General features: G+C 32.9%; 3 protein-coding genes and 1 pseudogene across 3 annotated transcripts; 2 read left to right on the top strand and 2 right to left on the bottom strand.

Annotated features, from left to right (window-relative positions):
- Positions 1–331: 331 nt before the first annotated feature.
- Positions 332–7,687, top strand: LOC105157093 (protein RGF1 INDUCIBLE TRANSCRIPTION FACTOR 1-like). The gene is made up of 4 exons (XM_011073389.3): positions 332–461; positions 4,366–4,635; positions 5,904–6,056; positions 7,364–7,687. Exons 1-4 carry the CDS (start codon positions 429–431, stop codon positions 7,514–7,516), a joined length of 609 nt encoding a protein of 202 aa, XP_011071691.1. The 5' UTR covers positions 332–428; the 3' UTR covers positions 7,517–7,687.
- A 1,101-nt stretch (positions 7,688–8,788) lies between these two features.
- On the bottom strand, positions 8,789–9,590 carry LOC110011667 (secreted RxLR effector protein 161 pseudogene; annotated as a pseudogene).
- Positions 9,591–10,370: 780 nt separating this feature from the next.
- LOC105157106 (uncharacterized) lies at positions 10,371–12,406 on the bottom strand. The gene is made up of 3 exons (XM_011073406.2): positions 11,807–12,406; positions 11,573–11,701; positions 10,371–11,375 (listed from the first exon to the last, which is right to left on the bottom strand). The coding sequence occupies exons 1-3, from the start codon at positions 12,404–12,406 to the stop codon at positions 10,371–10,373; spliced, it is 1,734 nt and encodes a 577-aa protein (XP_011071708.1).
- Positions 12,407–14,562: 2,156 nt separating this feature from the next.
- On the top strand, positions 14,563–18,548 carry PNSB4 (NDH dependent flow 6). Its single transcript, XM_011073390.3, has 6 exons — positions 14,563–14,722; positions 14,830–14,877; positions 15,015–15,177; positions 15,614–15,669; positions 15,750–15,821; positions 18,267–18,548. Exons 1-6 carry the CDS (start codon positions 14,639–14,641, stop codon positions 18,393–18,395), a joined length of 552 nt encoding a protein of 183 aa, XP_011071692.1. The 5' UTR covers positions 14,563–14,638; the 3' UTR covers positions 18,396–18,548.
- The last annotated feature ends 3,194 nt before the right edge of the window (positions 18,549–21,742 follow it).

Raw genomic sequence — 21,742 nt, 5'->3', positions numbered from 1 at the left:
GTATTTATAAATTGTTCAAACAACGAGGAAATATTTATAATTATGCCAAATCTCAGGGAGGTTGTAATTTACCCAAGTTATTATAATAAAGGTTTATGTAGATTTTAAACGCAAAACGTCACAATTTTTTTCAAAATATTTTAAATTGGAAACAAATCGACCTAAATTCGACTATATTATTAATATGATTATTCAAATTTAGGGAATAACCTTTTGAAAAGTGGACACTGTAATTATTTCGTGAGTTTTCTTTTTCTTACAAATAAGACAATTTTGTCTGACCTCTGTCTTAATTGTCACTTTGATTTACATCATTTACAGACAAATTAAGCAACTATATAATAATTACCTCATCTCCAACTCCAATTTCTCTTACATAACAATTTATGTAAAATTTGGTTTTCTTTGTCAATTCTTGAAATAACAAGATGAGCACCTCCTCAAACGAAGCTATGCAACAGGTATCCATGTCTCGATCCCATGTATACTTTTGTGGAATATATGCTAAAAATGGCTACAAATCTCTTCTTTTTAAGTGGTAGAAGGTGTTTGTGTTCAGTGATTTATTTTAGGGTTGTGTTAATTTAAATTTAGAAAAAATAAAAGAGATAGATAAATGAAGATGTCATTAAAAAAAAATGACGAGTTTTCTTGTAATTTGTTGTGTTTATATATATTTTTATCATTTCTGAATTTGATCTCTTTGATATAGAAAATAGTTGTGCTTATTTTTTATTGGGTAAATGCTGTATTTAATCCGTTAAGTTTTTGTTTCAAAATCATTTCAGTCCTTCAAGTTTATTTCTTGATTTTAGCATCTTTAAACTTTGATTTTTGTCTCAGTTTGGTCCATCTGATAATTTTTCGGCAATAATGTGGCCGAAATTTGATTTTTTTGGAGGGTAAAATGGTCCATAAATTTGATTTTATCATTTTGGTCCTTTAAATTTGTAAAATTATCAAATTAGTTATTTTTTAGAAAGGAAACTATTTTTTTTTTATTTTTATATGGTGAATATGATTTAATTGTCTTGTATGAAAAATGAAAATTTTGAACTCTTGTGAACATAATATTAACATGTTGCTTAATTTAAAATAAAAGTCTTTTATTTAAAAAAAAATTCAAAAATGACAAAAAATTAAAATTATAAATAAATTTTATAAAACTTATCTAATCTAAATATATAGTAAAAAAAATCTAAGTCAATTTTTTAATCTTAGGATTTAAAGATATGTCTAAATAAAAATTAAATCTTAACAATATTATTAAATATTAACAGCTACAGGTTTGAAGAAAAAATTGATGGAATCTACTTTTAATTAGATTCTATGATGGATTTCAAATATATATATATATATATAATTTATTTTATGAGATTTTTATAGATATTTTTCTATAAAATGGGACTATATATTTAGAAATTTCTATAGAATGGGACTATATATTTAGAAAACCTTTTAAAATGAATTTTATGTATACGAAGTCCACCAAAAAATCTAGTTAAAAAGTATAATCTACCAACTTTTTATTCGAAAATTCAAATATTTTATACATGTTATTAAGGTTTAACTGTTTTAGACTTTTGAAATTATATAAAATTACTGTCTTAGATTTTTTTAATTATATTTTCATATTAGATAAGTTTTATAAAATTTATTCATAAATTTGATTCTTTTTTTAACTACTAAAAAAAAGACTTTTTGTTTTAAGTGAAGCAATATATTATTATTATTATTATTATTATTATTATTATTATTATTATTATTATTATTATTATTATGTTGACAAGACTTCAAAATTCTCATTATTTACATAAGATAATTACAACTTATTAGCATAAAAAAAAGTTTTTTTTTTTGACAAAAGGATTAATTTGATAATTTTACAAACTTCAAGGATTAAATATTTACCATTTTACCCACCAAAAAGTCAAAATCCGGCCACATTTTTGTCGAAAAATGGTCAGATGGACAAAATTGAGACAAAAACTAAAATTTAAGAATGTTAAAATCAAGAAATGAACTTGAGGGACTAACATGATTTTAAACAAAAATTCAAGAGACCAAATAATGTATTTATCGTCTTTTATTTATTTATTTATTTTCGTTTAGGAAAATACTTAATAGCGAATTCATATTCACATCATCACTGTTGCAAGTAGATTTTATCTTAGATTTGTGCAAATTTTATTATTTAAGGAATAATCCATCATGTTCTAGTCTAAAACTTTTAATAAAAGTAGAAATCATGTACTTTCTATCATTAGTTTTGGCACAAATCGCAAATTGTATACTTTTTATATTGGTGATAATTCACACTGTTTTTTTTTTTATTTTTTTAATTTTGTGAACTTAATTCTTACCATGATTGTTTAGCAAATTTGGTGGATTTCAAATTTTATTACAAATTGTATGTCGATAGATTCTCAAACGTTCGTAAATAGTACTGTGTATTCTTGGTACGCTGCAAGAATTAATGTTTTTTTTATATGTTATAAGTACACATTGTTGTCGTTATTTGGTATAATTACAAATATCATTTTGTTAGTTAAGAAATAACAAATGCCATCCTAATATTTGATGAAATTATATAATCATTGGATGGATGTATGGAATCGTCAACTTTGCTCTTATTGTAGTGTTTTTTTTTTTAAATATAAAAAAAATATTGGACGGAGTGGATGGAAAATTTTGAAAAATTAAAAAAAATTATCCACTTAGTCCATAAAAAAATTTAACAAATAAATAAAATTATAGTTTTTAGTCTACAATGACATTTTGGTCAGTTCACCACAAAAAATGGATAAAAACATAAAGAAAACTAACGGAATTGCTATTAAAATCAAGCGAATATTGATAATTTTTCAAACAACGAAAGAGTAAATTCGTAATTATATCTAACCTTCCGGAGGATATTTGTAATTCACCATATGTTATGAGATAGCTTGTTAATATGCATTTGCATCATGCATTCAATCATTTACTTTTTTCACTTGTTCAATGTAGAATTTTTTTACATAAATATTAATTTTAGTTTGATTTAGTTGCACAAAGAATTCAAGTAAAACGACAAGATTTTCTTTTTTCTTTTTTCAGAATCAATAATTACATGAATACATCAATATTTAATAAATAAACTCATGAACAACTGAACAATATACATGTATATATACATTATTACAATAAATATGATTCTCCCTAGTACTTAACTACTTTCTTTATATGTATATTTGGTTCAAAAATTAGATAAGAGGATTTTTAGACCTCTATCTTATATATAATTTACGGAAAAAATATTTTTTTTGTCCTTTAATTTTATTTTATATTAGTTGTAGTTCTATAAGTATGCCTTTTGTTAATATAGTCCTGTAAGTCGTGAAAATAATGACAAATAGTTCTCCGGTCATTGAAATTTTAATTTTTGGCCGGAAAGATGGCATGGCAGTTGAGTTGGATAATTTTTGGAGGGTTTTCATTCTATGTGGCTTTGGATATGAATTGAAAGATATGTTGACATGTTTTAAAATGGATAAAAATTAACGAATTCTAAATTATATTATATAAATAATTTATAATTAAATTAAATTAAAAACAAATATTAATTAAATTAATTAAAAGTAATTAAAAAATAAGTAAAATTTAAGTTTTTAAAAGAAAGTTTAATAAAATTTAAAAAGTTAAAGAAAAATTATTTATTTTTAATTTATAAATATAGTTAATATTATTTATAGTAAATAATATTAACTATTAAAATATATTTGTTTTTATATTATAAATTTAAATTAAATTATAGAAATTTTAACTTTTATGTATTTGTTTTGGAATTTTGGTATTTAAACAATGACCAGTTAGCATTAATGGCCATGTGTCATTACATGTGGCTGTACACGTGTCTAAATTATCAGAAATTCAACCAATTGCCAGCCATGTGGCAATTTTCGGTTGATGTTTCAAAATCTCGCTAGAAAATCATGTGAAAAATCCTAATTCGAATTATTTGTCATCATTTTTGCAACTTACAGGACTAAATAAACAAAAGACATACTTATAAGACTAAAACTAACAGGGAGTAAAGTTAAAGGAGGAAAAAAAAAATAATTTTATCTATAATTTACACATCACTCTACACTAGTTTTAGATTTTAAGTTCTCGAGCTTTTATCTTCTTGGAGAATAGGCAAACATGTACTTGCTCAGGCAGAAATTCAAATAAACAACTTGTGTTGCTTTTCTCGAAACCTTAGATACTCGTTGTATATGATATTTTTTAGAATGTCAACCCAATGCATCCACATATGCTTTTGTGTTTCTGTTTTTAACTATTGATATCATGTGATTGTGATGTATTATTTCATTTTCTTTATAGGTTAATAGAGTAAGCCGACGTGCAGGCAGCTTTCCAGGATGGGTGGATTGCTTTCTAAAAAATAAATTTTTCGACAAATGTTCGATCCATAATTTGCAAAAGAATGACCTCAACCGGTACTGCATCACTTGCAACGCATCAACTTGTAGGTACTGTGTCGCCACCAGTCATCACAATGACCACAAGATACTCACAATTTATAGGCATGTCTACCAAGACGTTGTTCCTCTTAGCGAGATGGAGAATCATATTGATTGCGCAAAAATTCAGGTACTTAAGTTCTCCGCCTAGTAACATATACGAATATTTTTTACAATTGCATCATAAATATTCTTATAAATCTCATTGCAACTAGAAATGTATATTCCTATTGTGCCATAATGGCTTTTAGTATTTTAAATTTAAATGGTTTGTATTATGTGATTATATCTTTCAAGAATAATATTATTGAGTTTGGCTCTCCCTCCATAATATTATTTGCAATGGTAATAGATCTTTACATAAATAATATTCAATATTTTTTCTCGTCTTGGCGTATGTTTTTCTTGTGTTCAAATTTTATTAGAAATAAGACATAGTTTCTTTTATAATGATTATATATAATTTTGTTTCAATCTACTTAGAATGTGTATCTTTTTATTTTTTTTTTGTCGTAGAATATTTTCAATATTTCACCTTTATTCTTTTTATTTTTACTTCACTACATAATTAGTCTATAAGAGTTGGGAAATAGTATTCTTTGTCTCATATTTTAGGGTCAGTGTATTTTTCGTCTCATTAGTTACAGAATTCTCATTAATAATCCTATAAATTACCAAAAAAAAAAAACTCACTTTTAATCCTTCCATCAGATTTTGTTACTAATTTGATGAAAAAAGGCACTTGCTAAGTGTGTGATCATTAACTCTTTTGCCGCATATAGTCACATGCTCATCATTTTTGTCTCATTAGTTACACGATCTCGTTAATGTTCCCATAAATTATAAAAAATCTCACTTTTAGCCCTTTTACCAGATCCTTGGAATATTAGTTCGGATAATGGCGTCGGGCTTAGACATAATTTTTTTTTTTATTAAAATAATGATCTGATGAAAGGACTAAAAGTGAAATATATTTTTTTTAATTTATAAATTCATTAATTAGAGTTCTAAAACTAATGGAACAAAAAATGCAATCCCTCCCCCTCCCCCCCAACCTACATATGCAACAACTCTTACTATACATGTATTAACATTGCAAATGAGCAAATTATCCCGTATAAAAAATAACAGCAATTTAAACTCCCGTGCTTTTTAAAATAAAGCAATTTACCTCTGTGTCTAAGGATGTAAATTGCATCATTTTGAAAAACACAAAGGTGCAAATTGCTGCATTTTTAAAAACACGGGCAGGTAAGTTGCTAATTTTTTTTTTCACTAAAGGATAAAATTACTCGTTTTTAATATCAAAAGAGGATTGCTTATATTTTTTCATATTATATTTTGTGTGATGGATAAATCTATTATAAAATTTTACTATGAGTTGTGATTTAATTGCAGCCTTATAAATGTAATAAGAAGTGGGTTGTATCTTTGACTCCTCTGCCACACAATGGCTCCGGTTCACTGATTGAAGGGGATGGAGCTTGCAATGTTTGTAAAAGAAAGCTAACCGATCCTGACCGCTTTCGCTTTTGTTCCATTGCATGCAAGGTAATTTCATTAACTTTTTTTTCTTATGTTATATATTAATCTAAAGATATTAATTACTATAAGTAGAATTTTAATGGTTAGTATTGTAAGAAGGCAAAATTTACATTTTTGGTCCTTTAACTTTAGGTTGTCAGCACTTTTGGTCGTGTAACTTAGTTTATTTACACATTTAGTCTTTTTTTTAGATGAATTTACTCCTGAACATATCACATTTGGTCTCTTTTTGACAAATTTAGTCCTGTGTTGATAATTTGGATCTCCCTCACACTATAATAGATCTCATTTCTTCTTCCTGTAATTATGAGTCATTAGAACAGAAATTGTCAATACAGGACTAAATTTATCAGAAATGGATCAAATGCATAATGTTCATGATTAAATCAATAGAAAAAAGGAGTAAATGTGTAAATGGAGTAAGTTACAGGATCAAAAGTACTAATGACCTAATATTATAGGACCAAAAATATAATTTTACCGTGTATGAAAATGCTACATCATTATTTAGCATATAATTAAATGAAGTTTTGCATAATAGATAGGGTAAATTACAACCACCTTTCCTTTCCTGAAATTTAGCATAATTGCAAATATTTATTCATTATTTGAGAAATTATAAATTAATATCTCCCACATTTTTATCCGTCAACAATGAACTCATTCTACTAGCCTCCATTAACTACCCTCCAATTTTTGTGCTGAACTGATAAAAAAACCCTTTTTGGATTACAAAACATGTAGTTTTATATACTTTTTAGAATTTTCTAAAATATTTTTATGGACTAATACGCTCTATGGATTATTTACTTTACTCACCCTAAGATCTTTTACGGTTCTTTTTTTTCACTTAAACGTCTAGGAGGTACATAATTATTTTTTATTTGAGAGGTATTTGTAATTTCACAAACGAGGGGTACTAATAACTAGTGTGATTAGCAATTTACACCCTTGCGATGTTGCAAATGAACAAACTATCCCCTATGAAAAAAAAAATAGCAATTTACCCCTCTATGTTTTTTAACAATTTTACCTCCCTGTCTAATGAGGTATAAATTGCTTCATTTTAAAAAACATAGGGAGGCAAAAATGGTCGTATTTTAGAAAACACCGGGAGGTAAATTGCTATTTCTTTTTTTTCATAGGAGGGTAATTTGCTCGTTCGCAATATCAAAGTGGAATTGCTTGTATTTTTTCCTTAATGATTATGTCAAATTTAAGGTGAAATAGCTATAATTTCCATTAGATATACTGTTAATTTGTCATAATTCTCAATTAACTTCCCAAAAATATATACACATACTTTCTTCTAGGTTCAAGCGATTTCAGGAAAGAGGAGTTTGATTCGACGTCCGGAACCGGAAGTGGGGACATCGGAAAGGAGGGAGCGCGGTGAGCAGGCGGAGAATCAGAGAGGTCGCAAGCGCAGCAGGAAAGGAGTGCCTCATAGGGCTCCTTTATTCTAATCCTGCATGCTTTGTTCTATGCTTTGTGTGAAACTTTTATGACTATTTGTGTTTCTATCACTTTCTTTGTGCTTTAGTCTTATGAAGAGCAATGTGCCTTCTTGGTTTGTATGCTAAGACCTAAAAGTAACATTGAGTGATGGATTGAAAGGGGAAATTGCATTTTCGTTTCCTAGCTTAACTTCAGTATATTTTCAATTTCATTGTTTATGGGAGAGAAGCGGCGACGTAACTTGCGTGTGGTTTTTCTCCATTAATTTTCGAATGAAAATTGATAAAATAATTGAAAGTGAGAATCTTTTAAAATTATATGATTAATTTGGAGAATTCCATAAAATAATAGGACTAAAAGTGTATATTGCCTAAACCGTGGGACGAAAAATGCAACTTTGAAGGAAATGTCTTGTGAATGACTTTGGATTTGCTTTATTTAGGTGATAAAAGAGTCTTACTTTATCTTTTTGTTTATCACAATGAGAATTTTGTATTTAGGTAAATTTCCCAGACCCAAGTCCTCAGACACTCAGGACCAAATTGATAGGACCCATTAAACCCACTAGATCGAATTTATAATTTTTAGAATATTAAAAAATATATATATTTTTTAAAGAGATAATATCATAACTTTATAAATATGAAAATAAATTATTATTTTATAAATTTATATGTGTGTACATATTTTAGACTTTCAGGAAAAATAATTGGGACAAATTATCAATTAATAGCCCCAATACATTGGTAATTGAATTGGGTTCGAATCATATCCATATCAAAGTCGGGCTTTATAAACTTGGAGATGGGTCGTTCTAAAATAAAGTAAAAAATTATTATATTATTTTTATTGTCTAGTAAGAGCATGATGTGTTTAAATACGATGTAATTAGAAAATGATCAGTTAAGAAAGTTCATAGTGTTTAAACTCGTTAGGATTGAGCTCCAAGTAAAGAGGCCCTCAGCAGCTGTTAGAATGAGTAATCTGAACAAATTGAGTTGAGAATTCCATGGAGAAAACGTGAAGAGTGTATTGATGCAATTGAGAATTGTACATATACAAGACAAACCCAGAAAGTTGAAGAAAACTCTGCTAAATACACTAATGGAACGATGAACAGAAAAAAACAGAAAATTTAACCGATTAACCAACTAAGCCACGTTAGCTCCACATGGTGTACACGATAGCGCCACATATGCTTAACTTATAAAGTTGCAAACCAGTCAATAAAACATATTCACAAGAAACACGCGTCTTCTTTGCCTGTGACTGTCTGTAGCTCAACTAGGATCCCAATCTTCAATTGCAGCAGCAGGAGTATGCGTGTTCTTGTTCTTGTTCTTCATCTCAACACCCCCCCCCTCCACAAGTTGGACTTGGACAACCCAAAGACAAGCCCAACTTGCATACCAAGCTAGAGAATTGAGAGGAAGACAAAGATTTAGTGAATAAATCTGCTAGTTGCACATTACTGCGGACAAAAACAGGTTCAAGAAAGCCTTCCTTGTAACAATTGCGAACGATATGGCAATCGATATCCAAATGTTTGGTACGCTCGTGAAACACGGGATTAGCCATAATATGTAGAGCGGCCTGATTGTCGCAATGAAAAGGAATGGGACCATCCAAGGCAATGCCAAAATCTCGAAGCAAAAAAGAGATCCACTTCAACTCACAAGTTGCAGCAGCCATGCTGCGATACTCCGCCTCGGCCGAAGAACGAGAGACAGTGCATTGCTTCTTGGTTTTCCAAGAAATAAAAGCTGGACCAAGAAAAATGCAGAAGCCAGATAGAGAACGCTGAGTGTCGGGGCAAGCAGCCCAATCCGCATCACAAAACGCCTTAAGTTGAAGAGAATTCAACATAGGAAAAAAAAGACCTTTAGTAGAAGAACCTTTCAAATATCGAACTAAATGAGTGGCAGCAGCCCAATGGGAACGGCAAGGACGTTGGAGGAATTGGCTTAATTGCTGAACTCCGTGAGAGATGTCAGGACGAGTGAAGCTGAGATAAAGAAGGCGACCCACCAAACGACGGAAAGGCTCTGGATCATCAAGGAGATCATCATCACTGGCATGCATTTTTAGTCCCGGCTACAAGGGTGTAGCTGCAGGCCTAGCTTGGAGAAGACCACAATCAGAGATAATATCAGAAATGTACTTAGACTGAGTAAGAGAAGTTCCATCCACCGAACGAGCTATCTGTAATCCAAGGAAGTAACGAGCACACCCCAAGTCCTTGATTGTAAATAATGCATCAAGATGGAGCTTTACCTGCGAAATCAAATCATCAGTGGGTGCCATGATAAGCATATCATCGACATAAACCAAGAGGCCTGTGAAACCAGAAACCAACGGCTTAAGGAACAAGCAATGATCATGTTCAGACTGCTTGAAACCATATGCAATCAGACTACGAGAAAACTCCAAATTCCATTGGCGCGAGGCCTGTTTTAGACTATACAAAGAACGCCGAAGAAGACAAACATGGCCAGGCGTGACGGAGTACCCCTCAGGAGCATCCATATAAATCTCCTCATCAAGGTGTCCATGGAGAAATGCGTTATTAATGTCAATTTGATGTAGCGGCCACTGGAATGCTATAGCAATGGCGATGAACAAGCGTACGGTAACAGCTTTGGCAACGGGAGAGAAGCGATCAACATAATCCACTCCTTCAACTTGAGTGTACTCTTTGGCCACCAACCTGGCCTTATAACGTTCAATGGAACCATCATCCCTTAGCTTAATCTTGTATACCCATCGACATTCAATAGGGCGTTTTCCATACGGTAAAGGGACAACCTCCCATGTGTTATTGGTCTCCAAAGCCTGCAATTCTTTGTTCATCGGATCCATCCACTAAGGACTAGCAGAAGCCTCCTTGTAATTGCGTGGTTCCTGCAAAACAGATAGGGAGGCAACAAATTCCAAATATGTGGAGCTAAAATCGATGATGGTAGGGGGTAAGGAATCAGTGCTCAAGTGATAAACAAAATCAGAAAGCCAGGCAGGCTTAGTGTGAGTTCTTTGTGATCTTCGAACAGGAACAAAGGAAGGAGATGCAATGTCAGAAGTTGGTGAGGAAGCAGAAGTAGTAGGAGGTAAATGAGGAGAAGGAACAACAGTGTCTGTGTCAGCATCTAAGGGAATTGCAGCTAAAGGAACAGCAGGAACAGTTGAAGGGGACTGAGCAAAAGGAAAAACATCCTCATGGAACGTAATATTTCTGGAAACAAAAATCGTGTTGGAGTCAAGATCAAGAAGCCTATAGGCCTTCTGACCAGGAGGATACCCAAGTAGAACACATTTAGAAGCTCTTTTATCAAATTTAGATTGATTAGGATTGGACTTGATCGCAAAACAGAGGCAGCCTATGGTCTTAAGATGAGTGTAGGAAGGAGGCTCATTATATAGTATTTCATATGGGGATTTCCATCCTAGGACAGCTGTGGGAAACCTATTGATTAGATAAGTGGCTGAGAGGATGGCATCGCCCCAAAAATGTCGAGGAAAAGACGATTGAAACATGATAGACCTAGTGATGTCAAGAAGAAACCTACATTTTCGTTCTACAACTCCGTTTTGCTGTGGAGTATAAGCACAACTACGTTGATGAACAATGCCGGAGTCACGAAGGAAGGATTGGAATTGTGAACTCAAAAATTCGGACCCATTATCGGTTCGAAGTGATTGGATACGTTTGTTGAATTGGGTGAAAACAAGTTTATAGACATTCTGAAACATTTCTAGACATTGACTCTTGTATCTCATGAAGAAAATCCATGTAGACCTACTAAAATCGTCTACGATTGTTAAGAAATAATGACAACCAGAATTAGTGGGCTCTTTGTAAGGTGGGGATGTCTGCGTGAACAAGAGCGAATATCAACGATGAATGAATGGAACTTTGTAAAGGGGAGTTGATGCATTTTAGCTAATGGACAAATTTCGCAGGATGTGTCTGTAAAATCTAATTGAGGCAAAGAAGTAATGTGTTTCATGGATCCTTTAGGCAAATGTCCAAGCCTTTTGTGCCAAATATCACCATTATTCAAAGCAACAGCAGCATATGAATCAGCATTACAATCAATACTAATTGGGACAGAAAAGTTGCTTCTTGATACAGAGGATAGAACATATAAATTCTCTATGAGTTCTCCTGTGGCCATGATCCTTTTACTCCTCAGGTCCTGCAGGATGCAATGAGATTTCAGAAAAAGAAATTCAATAGGCATAGCTTGACACAATTGTCGAAAGGACAGTAGATTAACAGAGAAGGCTGGAATATGAAAAACATGAGATAGAGTAATTTCAGGTGAAAGTGCAACTGATCCTATATGTGAAACTGCTTGTGTCTGTCCATTTGGTAAGTGTATGGTGAGAGGATGTGTAGGTGTAGTGAAGGATTGAAATAAATGAATATCTCCACAAATGTGACTTGTCGCCCCACTATCAATAATCCAAGAACCAGAAACAATACAAGTAGAGTTCATACTAGTACCTGCAAAATTATCCAATTGAGCAAAATTTACTTTCAAGGGATCAAGAGGCATCTTATCATGTATCATTCTTTTCATTTCTGTTCGAATAATATCAGTGATATTAGAAATCCCTTCTGACTTCACAGAACCTTGCTCACTGGCTGCTGCAACAATAAAATCGCGCCCCCTACCCCCTGTTTTCTTTTTTTGATCCAACATCTCCTTGTACCAATCAGGCACTCCATGGAGTTTGAAGCAAGTATCCTTGGAGTGGCCTAATCTTTGACAATGTTCACAGAAAATGTGTTTCTTATCTACCAAGGATTTCTTCTTAAAATTCTGTGTTTTGACTTGAAATGCGGCGCCACTATTCATTTCCAAGCCGCTCATGTTCATTTGCAACTGTTTCTCCATACGAATGAGCATAGAGTATGCCTTCGTGACCGATGGTAAAGGTTCTAATAGCAGAATCTAACTCCGTGCTTGATCGTAAATAATGTTCAGTCCAACCAAAAATTGTATCAGCTGGTTGGATGCAGTCATTTCTGCCATGGCCTTATTAATGCCACAGCTACATCCTGTACATATGCATTTCGGAGTAGGAGCAAAACAAGTAAGTTCATCCCATAGGTGTTTGAGTTTTGTGTAGTATTCAGTGATCGACATATTTCCTTGCGTCACCTGTCCAATTTCTCACTGCAACTGGTAAATCATGGGGCTGTTACTCTCCCCAAACCTTGTTTCCAACTCCAACCAAAGTTCGCGAGAGGAACTAACGTACATGAATGATTCGGCTAATTCCTTCGACATACAGTTTAAAATTCAGGTGGTTACCATGGAATCAATACGATTCCACCTTTTAAAGTCATCAATGTTCATTGGGGTTCTAATCGCAGTGCCGTCGATGAAATCCAGTTTCATTTTTGCAGTTAGAGCTCGTCACACCGCCCTGCTCTAGGCAAAATAGTTGCTTCCAGTAAGCATTGCTGACACCATCACCATCCCAGGGTGATCAGAGGCCTGCAACTGCATAGACTCCAGATCAGGAGTAGTTCGTGCCATATCTACGTTTTCATATTCAGCATTCGCCATGTTGAATGCTAGGTGTTTGAAATGTAGAACAAAAACAGAAACCTTCAGTATGAAGGCTCTGATACCATGTTAGAATGAGTAACTTGAACAAATTGAGCTGAGAATTCCATGGAGAAGACGTGAAGAGTGTATTGATGCAATTGAGAACTGTACAGATACAAGACAAACCCAGAAAGCTGAAGAAAACTCTGCTAAATACACTAATGGAACGATGAACAGAAAAAAAACAGAAAATTTAATCGATTAACCAACTAAGCCACGTCAGCTCCACATGGTGTACACGATAGCGCCACATATGCTTAACTTATAAAGTTGCAAACCAGTCAATAAAACGTATTCACAAGAAACACGCGTCTTCTTTGCCTGTGACTGTCTGTAGCACAACCAGGATCCCAATCTTCAATTGCAGCAGTAGGAGTATGCGTGTTCTTGTTCTTGTTCTTCATCTAAACAGCAGCAGCAACAAATCAACATAATAAATTAGAGTAAATTACAACAACATTTTCTGAGTTTTGGCATAATTATGAATACCCCTCGTCGTTTGAAAAGTTACGAATATACCCCTAATTTTAACAATCGTCTTATAACAATTAGCCCACTCCGTTAGTCTCTGTTAGGTTTCCACCCATTTATTGTGGTGAACTGCCCAAAATGCTCTTATTGACTAAAAATTATAATTTTATTTATTATTTAATTTTTTTTATTTTTTATTGACTAAGTGTATTTATAATTTTTCAAATTTTTTCATCTACTCCAGCCAATCTTTTTTAAAAAAAAATATTTTTTTAAAGAAAAAAAAATACAGCAAGGGTATAGGTGCCAATTTCAAACCGCCATTCAAGGATTACATAATTTCATCAATTATCAGGAGGATATTTATAAATTTTTCAAAAAATAAAAAGGTATTCATAATTATGCAAAATCTTAGGAAAAATTGTTATAATTTATCCAATAAATTAAGTCCAAAACTCTCAAAATCCAAAGCAGAATAATAATCAGCAGTGTTTAAGCACAGTGTTGTAGGGAGTGCTATACACACAATGGGTTATAGACCGTAAGTTTTGCGAGTGCGACTGAAATATTTGTCCTGACTAAAAATAATTTTCAAGATGGATAATCTAAATTTTTGAATCAATTTTATTTTTAATCATGATTAATAACAATTATTATTACTATTTTAATTCATAATCAATAATAAATTTTCTTAGAGTAAAAATATACACTAACTGGCACGGGTCCGAGTCAAAGTCCAGATCAAATATGAATGAATCAGGATAGTCATAAACTTAACATGAAGATACCCAAAATTCAAAAATACATGAAAATACTCCCTCCTAGCTAACTGCAACCTCACAATGGAGACAAAAGGATAAATCACCTCCAAGGGCAAAACCGTCAATTCCCCCCCCCCCCCCCCCTCCCCACCCATATCCAGCAATCTTTGCATCTTACAAGACAAGGGTGGATACAAATGATTCCCTTATCCATTTCCATCTTAACAAAAAACAAAAATGCAAGAACAACAACACCACATGCATCACTCAAACCCTTAACATGGCTGAGACCATCACTACCTTCACACTTCTCAAACCCTCCATTCAAACACCAAATCCACTCTTCTCTTCATTCTCAAAATCAGTAAGCACACAATTATTACATATGTATATATGTAGTCCTATTATTTTATTTCTCTTAAATTCTTCAAATCCGGTAATAAAATCTCCGCCTATTCGTTCTTGATTTAGCTCAGGCAATGCTCGAGTGCTTCGAGAGTTAGCGTAGGCCGGCATCAGGTAAATAATCGTATCGTTGCTACCCTATAAACTTCTTTTGTTTTTTTAATTATTATTATTACAAAAACTTCAGTTCAAATTTATTACTAAAATTGTTACCTATTTTTCTGCTAATTTTCTTTTAATGTTTCTGATAGATTGAGGATGGGAAAAGCAGACGGGCATCAAGAGTTGTGAAGGTGAAGGCATTACCTGACTGGCCATTGATGGCAGTGATGGTGGAACACATGGAAGGACAAAGAGACCTCATCACGCACAAATCAATTTGGCACCTCAGTGATCAGGCCATGAAGAATGTTTGTGAGTCTTTAATTCATGATTAATTTTCCTGGATTAATTAATTATGATTAATCAGTAAATATTAATGATGGAAAATCGCATTCTTGATCCAATATGTTAAGGTCATTTTCAATTTAGTCACATTTGTTATTATTTTCTTATATTCTATCCCATAATCAGTTGAAAGTTTTGTCAATGTTAGTTGTCGCGTGCATTTTCTGTTATAATTGGGAAAAGTACGAAAATAACAACTCCGTTAATTATTGGATGAAAAATGCATGCGAGGACTAAAATTTAAAAAAAAATTCAACATATAGGATGTAATGTGAGAAAATCGTAATAAATGGGACTAAATTGAAATAAACCCTAAGATATGGACCAAAATTGCGATTTTCCCATATTAATGATGTTGGTTCTCAGATTTCTGATGTTGTAAGAATGCTATTTTCCTTGGTAGACACATTTTACATCATGTTCACCTGCTGGGGATGTTGTTTCTTTGGTTCCACAAAGGTAGGACTTATGATTTTCTAATTTTTATGTGGGGTTTGTAACGTTATTTCTTCATTGAATTTATGTTGTTTATGGTTTAGGATCCATACTATGATTCAGAAGCATATAGAAAGGATGGAGGAGATGGCACTGGACATTGGGTCTACGAAAAGGTACCTATCAAGACATTTTTGTAGGCTCTTGCAATTTGAATCAAATTTGGTTGGGTCGAATTAATAGTACAGTTTTCATGCTATAATTATGGTAAGAGTGCACTAAAAAAAATATAATTTTTCGCTAAGATTAATCACTATAGCCAAAAGAAGAAAACTGTAGCAAATACAAATCAACTGTGGCTTCGCAATGGCCATTGGCAGTTGTTTCTGTAAGTGTAGCCAAACCATAGTAAATATTTTGACTATGACTAAAAATCATGGTGAATACTGATTAATTATGGTAAAAATGTAAGTTTTTGTTTTGATTTTATTTAACTGTCGTTAATCGTATTGACCTACCACGATTTTTAATTAGTGATCATTTATAGTACAGCAAAACTCTTTTTTTTTTTTCTTCTGTAGTGGTGGTGCTTCTGATTCATTTTGATTTTTATTTTGCAATTCATGAGGACAATAATTCAAAAAATCATCACATTTGGTACAATTTATGCCGAACAATGCCAATATTATCGGATAAAGACACATGCTTGAAACGTGACAGTCCCCTTTATTCTATCGAAATTGACATTTTTCGTTAGAAATTTGACCAAATGTGCTATTTATTTATTTACTTTTTTAAATTATCGCCCGCGATTGCGAAATATAATATATTTGTCCTATAATTAATTTAAAACTTATGTTAATTCAATTTGAATTAAAGTTTTTCCTCCTACTTTTGTTATTTGTGGGGTCTTTCATGATAAACGTATCGAAAGTTGTTGAAATTGCTTGAGTTCTGTCGGGTTGGAGTGTCATTGGAGTTGAGAGTTAGGTCTCATGATTTTATGTAATTAATTGACATTATTACAAAGCAACTTATGACAAAAGTGATGCAGACTATACATGAAAGAAGGAGCATCGCAAACTCAGAAAAATAAAAAAAGACAAGAAGGTTATATTTATATACCAAGCTAACAAATAACGGCTAAATTAAGTTTGCATCCCTTGACTATGGTCAAATTATAAAACACACCCCAATCATTTAAATAATTCTACTTAGGCCTCTTATCATTGATGTTTCCATTGCACCGATACTCCCTTATATATAACTGGTCCGGCATGTCAGTGTAATTATTCAAAATCTAGAGATGATTTATGTAATTTGATCATAATTGAGATATTAGGAGTCGTTTTTGACATAAACTTGTCAAGAAATATGATTTAAAAAAGATGTGATCGTAAGTTGCGAGTTAGTGCGCTTTGAAAATTCTCCTACTTTTATAGTTGTTTAAAATATATTTTTACTAGAATAATTTCATGTAAATTAAAATAGAAAATTACCTATCAACACAAGTAGGGAAAAATATTATTTTAGTCTGTTAAGTATGCCTAATTTTAGTTTTAGTCCTATAAGTATGCCCATTTTTTATTAACTCTAGTAACTTGCAAAATTGATTAGCTTTAGTCCTCCGATCGATTGGATTTGTAATTTGCGCCGGAAAAGTGACATGGCATGACACTTAAATGCGTTTTTGTTGATTTATAATCCTATGTGGCTAAAATTATGATGTGGAAGACAAGTTGACCATCTTTTGGAGGAAAGAAAGGTGACTTTTCTTCTCCAAACTTGCACAAAAGATGGCCAACTTGTCTTTCATATCATAATTTTAGCCACATAGGATTATAAATCAACAAAAACGCATCTAGGTGTCATGCCATGTCACTTTTCTGGCGCAAATTATAAATTCAATCGACCAGAGGACTAAAACTAATCAATTTTTCAAGTTACTGGAGTTAATAAAAAATGGACATACTTATAGGACAAAAACTAAAATTGGGCATACTTAACGGATTAAAAAAATATTTTTCCCACACAAGTAATATTGGAATAGACTGTACACTGCAACATCTATGCCACATTTTGGTTCGACCTGAGGTCTTGGGGTCCCACTGGACTATGCACATCCCATGCTAAGGTGAGGAGTTTGATAACAGAGCACACATTAAGCTCGTTAGGAGATTCCCAACAAAAATCATCTGATGCTTAAGTCAGTTCGGACATGCTTCAATTCAAATAATAATTCAAAGAGATAGAGCCTAAATTAATGTGGTTAAGATGTACCTTCACTTACGGTTGTCGTAGGTACCCTCTGCTCTTTGTAAAATTACAAATACACCCCCTAATGGGTTGTTAGGGTAATGTAGGTCAAAGAGTGTTTCCGTAGCTTTCGCCATTGAGTAAGAAGTGGTACTTGTAATTATTACTACAACCTCAAGGAGTTGATTTATAATTATACAAATGATCTAATTTCAGGGGATGTCAATGTAAAGATCGACTGATCCATGTTTAGTTCATGAAGTAGTAATATTATTATTCATATAAATATAATTACCTTGTTCTGTTTAGAACATTGAGAAGATGGAAAACCTAAAACCTTGGATTTTGATGGTGTGTTATTACAGCAAGAAGACATAGAAGAATCAGCAAGGGCAGAACTGTTGAGGGAGGAGCTGATTGAAGAGATTGAGCAAAAGGTTGGGGGGCTGAGAGAGTTGGAGGAAGCTGGCAAGAAAGAAGAGATTCTTAAATGATTTCTCCGTCGTCTTATATATACTTATGCTGTAGGATTAGGTTTATGTCAGTTTTGGGTGATTTATTGCCTTTAAGATTGTAAAGAGCTCAAATTTGTAAGAAATTAATTCCACCCCGTTTGATGAAAACACACTATGGCCACAATTCCTACAGCTGATTGGGTCGGATATGTTGTTAAAAGATAAAAAGGTGATTAAATGCATTACTGTAAAAAAAGGATATTTTTATATATTGTTTACAACCAATGACGATTAATTATGGTTGTAAAGCTTGTTGTTTTACTAGGTTGAATGGAATTTTGAGGAATAGAAACTGTTACAATTGATGCGTTTAAAAAATGCACGGGTTCAATTAATATGGATTATGCTCAAAGCTTGGGCCAAAGCGAATGCCAATTTTAAAGGGATAACCTGTAAAAAAGGAGTTACTACTCTCATACCCAAGTTAGTACCGGATTTAGGAGAAAAATATTTATAAAAAATAAAATGTAATGAGAAATCGTAATAAAGTAAGAAATTTCGTGAGAGAAATCGTGCTAAAAGTGCAATTCAAAGAGAATGTAGCTTTTCAGATTTTGGAGGGAGTCCCTATAGAGAGATTGAAAGTGTCCCGATTGGTGGACTGATTGTGTCCCTATTAGAGGATTGAAGGTGTCTCTCTCATGGGGTTTGAAGGTATCCCTGTTGAGGGGTGCTAAAATGAGAAATTGAAATAAAAAAAAAATTGTGAGTAAAATATGGCAAAAACACGAGTTGGGAGTTGCAGCAGGATAGCAAGACAATTTCCAACTTTTTGAAGGTTTGTCTGTTGGGGGGATGCTGCCTGTATTTATAGAGGAGTCCCACTTCGCAGGAACTTTGGGGTGACCTGCATGTCTGATAAAGAAGGTGATAATAAGACACGATCTTATCTCCTCCTTAACTTGAGCAGCATGTCTTTGGTTGTAGAGGACTCTCTCTATACAAGGACTCTTGTTCTGTAGAGAGTCCTTCTACAAGGAGTCTAGCTTCTTGAGGACGCCTCTTCTCCTGGGCTGGGCTTGGAAAGTGGGTTTGAGGTCCAGCTGACCTTGTACTAGGCCTCCTTCTTAGGCCGATCTTGGTGTATCTTAGTGTATTGGGCTTTAGATTTCTTCATGGGGCAAATGAGAGGGGGGATGCCATCGACGTACTTCCTTTGCAATTCTGTTTGTTGGGAAGCACCAGCCAAGTGCACCCGCCTGTTTGCTTTTCAGGGGGCACCTGCCAATGCCGCCCGCTTATCTGTTTTTTGGGAAGCACCCACCAAGGATGCTTGTTAGATCCTCTTGGGCCTCTTAAGATGTTACGGGTGTCTTGTTTCCTTCTTCTTTTTGGATTGCTTGGGCCAACCTATTTTTATATACATCACCACAATGCCTTTTTGGCCTACTTAACACGAATGACATTAGATTACACTTTTCTCTCCATCTCTTTCGGGGCTGATGATATATCTCTAATTTCCGACGACTGAAGCTGGGCAGTACAATTGACGAGATCGCCTGGTTATTTGATGAAGATCAAAGAAGAAATAAACAACATCAATGGTGGTAATGTGAGAGAAATTACTTACTAAGGTACACACGAGAATGAGCGAGAAGGCTATAAAACATCATTCAATATAGGTTCCTTGGATAAATAATAATTTACCTCCCTGTGATATTGAAATGAGCAAATTACCCTCCTATAATAAAAAAGCAATTTATTCCCTTGTATTTTTTAAAATGAAGCAATTTACCTCCCTATTTGAGGAGGTAAATTGCTTTAATTTAAAAAACATAAGGATGTGAATTGTTGCATTTTAAAAAATACAGAAAGATACATTATTATTTTTTTTATAAAAAAATAATTTACTCATTTACACTATCACACAGATTACATACGTTTTTTCCTAAATTCCTTTGCAAAACATGTCTTGTAACTTTTGTGGGCTTTCATTGGAATATACTTTGTAGCAATTCAAAATGTGGACATTTCGGGCAAATAAACATTAGTGGGTTAAAAATAGGAAAACTGACCGAATGCATGTGATATGACTGGTGAGTGTGATAGTGATATTTTTTGTCATTTTGATGGGAACTTTGGTTATTTCCATCCTTTTATCACAAGTTATTAACACATTCTTAAACATGTACATAATAAATCCAATAATAATACAAAAATTGGTCAACTTAAGTACATAAAATATTATTTTAATCTATATTCGTGGATTCCGCCAAATATATGGTCCAATCTGCGACAATTTTGTGTTTGTTGTCCTTTTGCGAAGCCCGTGATCAGATATATGGGACCGAATTTTTTTATAAAATTTTATAATAAAATTCACATTATTATTCGACCCAAAAAACGACGATAAAATTTTAAAGATGGCCCACCAACTAGGATTACCCAATGCACTGCCCATTTTATCCAAAATTACTATTTTGTGGACTTCAGCTAGAGCAGGCCGTTTATGGACATTTTAGTAAAAAACAAATCTATCCATAATTTTATTGTAAGAAATATATCTATAATTATGTTACCACTAAGTAGTCGTTGTAAAGGCAATACTAACTATTTTTAGTGAAAATTTTATACACCAACTTGGGCTGTTCAACCCTTACCTTAGAGTTGGGCCCAATTGTCTACTTTGGGCTTGGGCCCGACGATTGTCCATTTGTAAACATTGTATTAGTAGTAAGGGAGTGTTTGGAAAAACTTCTGTTTAAATAGTGAAAAATAAAACATTGTATAAAAAATTATAATTTTAGTTGTAGTAAATTTCATGATAATTTAATATACTTGGCAAGATTTCAAAAAACGTTACTCTAGAGAAAAAAATGATTTTACATTTCGTATTATACTTTATATGTAAATGGCATGTGAATTTATTATAAATATGTATATATATAAAATAAAATAAGAGTGCAGTATCAAATCATGATCGAAAATTTGGAGTATATAGAATAATATCCTGATTTTTACGTTAAGAATTTGAGACAATCCAATTTCAATTAGTATTTAGTAGGTCTGTCTACAGATAGTATAAGACCCTACTTATATCCAGATCTAAACAAATTAATTTCTATCCATATCTTACCCAATCCGTTGAACCGGACTCAAGAACCAAAGGCATCTAGACCTAATCAGACCTAATTTTCGTGCCAGGTCAGATGAAGGCGGGTAGGGGGTGAGGCAAATCCTCTCTTCCTTATCATAATTCGCGAGGGCGCCTTCTCACTAGATGCATGCAAATGGTTGTCCGCCACTCACAAATAGTAGCCAACTCAACCGCCTTATTAGCACTAGATGTCCTGGGCCAGTAGGTCTAGGGCGTAGCCCATCTTTGA

Source organism: Sesamum indicum, linkage group LG3 (assembly GCF_026168435.1).
Source record: "Sesamum indicum cultivar Baizhima isolate 11 linkage group LG3, ASM2616843v1, whole genome shotgun sequence".
NCBI classification, from domain to species: Eukaryota; Viridiplantae; Streptophyta; class Magnoliopsida; order Lamiales; family Pedaliaceae; genus Sesamum; species Sesamum indicum.
The sequence above is the reverse complement of the archived record's forward strand: the minus strand, read 5'-3'. Positions and strand labels throughout refer to the sequence as shown.